Consider the following 4,726-nt stretch of genomic DNA (forward strand, 5'->3'; position numbering starts at 1 on the left):
GTTAAGGGAACATTCTAAGGAGGGACCCCCCCCCTTTGCTCACAGTTTCAGCACGGCCAGGTTGGCCTCCAGGTCGTAGGCGTTTTCCTTGGCCTGTGTCTCCACGTAACGTTCCAACGTCGCCAGGTTCTCGGGGTTGTATCTAAAAGGGAGCCCGGAAAACGTCACTAAAAGGATCCGGCCTCCATTAAGGGCCTGGTTTGGCCTCCATTAAGGCCTAATTCAGCCTCCATTACAGCCTGGTTTGGCCTCAATTAAGGCCTAGTTTGGTCTCCATTCAGCCTCCATTCAGGCCTAGTTTGGTCTCCATTATGGCCTAGTTCGGCCTTCATTCAGGCCTGGTTCAACCTCCATTAAGGCCCAATTCAGCCTCCATTCAGGCCTGGTTCGGCCTCCATTATGGCCTAGTTTGGTCTCCATTTAGACCTGGTTTAGTCTCCATTCAGGCCTGATTTGGCCTCCATCAAGGCCTGGTTCGGCCTCCATTCAGGCCCAATTCAGCCTCCATTTAGGCCTGGTTTGGCCTCCATCAAGGCCTGGTTCAGCCTCCATTCAGGCCCAATTCAGCCTCCATTAAGGCCTGGTTCGGCCTCCATTCAGGCCCAATTCAGCCTCCATTAAGGCCTAATTCGGCCTCCATTCAGGCCTGACTCGGCCTCCATTACAGCCCGGTTCGGCCTCCATTTAGGCCTGGTTTAGTCTCCATTATGGCCTGGTTCGGCCTCCATTAAGGCCCGATTCGGCCTCCATTTAGGCCTGGTTCAGTCTCTATTCAGGCCCAATTCAGCCTCCATTATGGCCTGGTTTGGCCTCCATTAAGGCCCAATTCAGCCTCCATTACAGCCTGGTTTGGCCTCAATTAAGGCCTGATTTGGCCTCCATTAAGGCCTGGTTCGGTCTCCATTCAGGCCCAATTCAGCCTCCATTCAGGCCCAATTCAGCCTCCATTAAGGCCTGACTCGGCCTCCATTATGGCCTGGTTTGGCCTCCATTACAGCCTGATTCAGCCTCCATTATGGTCTGATTTGGTCTCCATTCAGGCCTGGTTTGGCCTCCATTACAGCCTGATTCGGCCTCCATTATGGCCTGGTTTGGCCTCAATTAAGGCCTGGTTCAGTTTCCATTCAGGCCTGATTTGGTCTCAATTCAGGCCTGGTTCAGCCTCCATTATGGTCTGATTTGGCCTCCATTAAGGCCTGGTTTGGCCTCCATTACAGCCTGGTTCAGCCTCCATTTAGGCCTGGTTTAGCCTCAATTAAGGCCTGATTCAGTCTCAATTCAGGCCCAATTCAGCCTCCATTCAGGCCCGGTTCAGTCTCCATTATGGCCTGGTTTAGTCTCCATTATGGCCCAATTCAGCCTCCATTAAGTCCTAATTCAGCCTCCATTCAGGCCTGACTCGGCCTCCATTAACACCTGGTTTGGCCTCAATTAAGGCCTGATTCAGTCTCAATTCAGGCCCAATTCAGCCTCCATTACAGCCTGGTTTGGCCTCCATTAAGGCCCAATTCAGCCTCCATTACAGCCTGGCTTGGCCTCCATTATGGCCTGGTTTGGCCTCCATTATGGCCTGGTTTGGCCTCCATTATGGCCTGGTTTGGTCTCCATTAAGGCCCAATTCAGCCTCCATTAAGGCCTAGTTCGGCCTCCATTCAGGCCTGGTTCGACCTCCATTCAGGCCCCATTCACCCCCATTCAGGCCTAGTTCGGCCTCCACCCAGGCCCTGTTAGGCCTCCATTGCGGCCTACCCCCGTCGCACCAGGCCTCACCACACCCCCCGGCTCCGATCCCGGCCCACACACCGCCATCCCCCCCCGGTTCCCCCCGGTTCCCCTCGGTCCCGTTACCGATCGATTCCCCGCAGTAATTTGCCCACGTTTGCTCTCATCTGCTCGAACAGCGCCATGATGTTCCGAGCCGGAACGGAAGAGAAAGAACCCACTTCCGGCTGTCCTGGTAACTTCCGCTTCCGGCGTGGTGTGCTCGCTAAGCATGATGGGAAAGTGAGTTGAAAGCAGCGCGCCCTCTTCCGGTCGTGGCGCGTGGCAGCGGCCCACGTGCGCCTGACTAGGCCCGACTAGGCCCGAATCGGCCAAAATGGGTCAAAAACGGGCTAAAATGGGGGTAAAGTGACGTCAAAACGCACCCGCGTCCATGAGGGGGATGAAATAAGTGCGACTGGGTCGGACTGGGGGGGGAACGGGGATATATTGGGTTCATTTGGGCAGGGTGAGGCTTCGTGGGATGGAGTAGGCCGCACTGGGACAACACTGGGAGTCAATGGGGGGGGGGGGGGTAATAGGATCCTATGGGGCCCATTGGGATTTAAAGGGGCCCTAATGGGATCCTATGGGGCCCATTGGGATTTAAAGGGGGCCCTAATAGGATCCTATGGGGCCCATTGGGACTAATGGGGGTCAAAGGGGCCCTAACAATGTGGCCCATAGGATCCCATTAGGGCCCCTTTGGCCCCCATTTAGTCCCAATGTGCCCCATAGGATCCCAATAAAGGCCCTTAAATCCCAATGGTGCCCCATAGGATCCCATAAAGGCCCCTTTAAATCCCAATGGGCCCATAGGATCCCATTAGGGCCCCCTTTAAAATCCCAATGGGCCTCATAGGATCCCATTAGGGCCCTTTAAATCCCAAATGGGCCCCATAGGATCCCATTAGTGCCCCTTTAAATCCCCAATGGACCTCATAGGATCCCATTAGTGCCCCATTGTCCCAATGGGCCCATAGGATCCCATTAGGGCCCCTTTGGTCACCCCATTAGTCCCAATGGGCCCATAGCGATCCCATTAGGGCCCCTTTAAATCCCAATGGGCCATTGGATCCCATTAAAGGCCCCCTTTAATAATCCCAATGGTCCCCATATGGATCCCATTCACCCCCATTAGTCCAATGTGCTCTATAGGATCCCTTTAGGGCCCCCTTTAAACCCCAATGGGCCCCATAGGATCCATTAGGGGCCCCCTTTAATCCCATGGGGCCCCATAGGATCCCATTAGGGCCCCCTTTAAAACCCCAATGGGCCCCATAGGATCCCATTAGGGCCCCCTTTAAATCCCAATGGGCCCCATAGGATCCGTATAGGGCCCCCTTTAAATCCAATGGGCCCCCATAGGATCCCATTAGGGCCCCCTTTAAAATCCCAATGGGCCTCAATAGGATCCATTAGGGCCCCTTTAAATCCCAATGGGCCCCATAGGAATCCCATTAGGGCCCCTTTAAATCCCAATGGGCCTCATAGGATCCCATTAGGGCCCCTTTAAATCCCAATGGGCCCATAGGGATGCCCTATAGGGCCCCTTTCAAATCCCAATGGCCCCATAGGATCCCATTAGGGCCCCTTTAAATCCCAATGGGCCTCATATAGGATCCCCATCCAGGGCCCCCTTTAAATCCCAAATGGGCCCCATAGGATCCATTGGGCCCCCTTTAAATCCCAATGGGCCTCATAGGATCCCTTAGGGCCCCCTTTTAAATCCCAATGGGCCCCAATAGGATCCCATTAGGGCCCTTTAAATCCCAATGGGCCTCATAGGATCCCATTAGTGTCCGCCATTAGTCCAATGGGCCCCATAGAATCCCATAGGGCCCCTTTGACCCCATTAGTCCCAATGGGCCCCATAGGAGATCCCATTAGGGCCCCCTTTAAAATCCCAATGGGCCCATAGGATCCCATTAGGCCCCCTTTAAATCCCAATGGACCTCATAGGATCCCATTAGTGCCCCTCATTAGTCCCAATGGGCCCCATAGGATCCCTTAGGCCCCCTTTGGCCCCCATTAGTCCCATATGGGCCCCATAGGATCCCATTAGGGCCCCCTTTAAATCCCAATGGGCTCCCATTGGATCCCATAAAGGCCCCCTTTTAAAGTCCCAATGGTCCCCCATAGGATCCCATTCACCCCCCATTAGTCCAATGTGCCTCATAGGATCCCATTAGGGCCCCTTTAAACCCCAATGGGCCCCATAGGATCCCATTAGGGCCCCTTTAAATCCAACTGGCCTCATAGGATCCATTAGGCCCCCTTTAAATCCCAATGGGCCCCATAGGATCCCATTAAGGGCCCCCTTTAAACCCCAATGGGCCCCATAGGATCCCATTAGGGCCCTTTGACCCCCTTAGTCCCAATGTGCCCCATAAGGATCCCATTTGGGCCCCTTTGGCCCCATTAAGTCCCAATGCGCCCCATAGGATCCAATTAGGGCCCCCTTTAAATCCAATGGGCCATAGGATCCCATTCACCCCCATTAGTCCAATGGGCCTCAATAGGCTCCCATTAGGGCCCCCTTTAAATCCCAATGGGCCCCATAGGATCCCATTAGGGCCCCCTTTATGATCCCAATGGGCCCTCCATAGGATCCCTATAGGGCCCCTTTGATCCCAATGGCCTCATAGGATCCCATTGGGGCCCCCCTTTAAATCCCAGTGGGCCTCATAGGATCCCATTAGGGCCCCTTTGAACCCCCCATTAGTCCCATGGGCCCCATAGGATCCCATTAGGGCCCCTTTAAATCCCAATGGACCTCATAGGATCCATTAGTGCCCCATTTAGTCCCAATGGCCCCATAGGATCTATGGGCCCCTTTGACCCCCATTAGTCCCAATGGGCCCCATAGGAATCCTATTAGGGCCCTTTAAATCCCAATGGGCCCCATTAGGATCCCCATTAAGGGCCCCTTTAAATCCCAATGGGCCATAGGATCCTATGTACC

The 4,726-nt window shown here is 54.4% G+C and overlaps 1 protein-coding gene across 1 annotated transcript in view; it reads right to left on the reverse strand.

Annotated features, from left to right (window-relative positions):
- The window catches only part of EIF3K (eukaryotic translation initiation factor 3 subunit K), a 4,150-nt gene extending 2,172 nt beyond the window's left edge, over nt 1-1,978 (reverse strand). The window contains exons 1-2 of the mRNA XM_015851057.2: nt 1,849-1,978; nt 44-142 (exon numbers count right to left, since the gene is read on the reverse strand). Coding sequence (XP_015706543.1) covers nt 44-142; nt 1,849-1,907 — 158 coding nt within the window. The 5' untranslated portion in view covers nt 1,908-1,978. The remainder of the gene's footprint in view (nt 1-43; nt 143-1,848) is intronic.
- Between the last annotated feature and the right edge of the window lie 2,748 nt (nt 1,979-4,726).

The sequence above is a fragment of the Coturnix japonica genome, unplaced genomic scaffold (assembly GCF_001577835.2).
Source record: "Coturnix japonica isolate 7356 unplaced genomic scaffold, Coturnix japonica 2.1 chrUnrandom663, whole genome shotgun sequence".
NCBI lineage: Eukaryota > Metazoa > Chordata > Aves > Galliformes > Phasianidae > Coturnix > Coturnix japonica.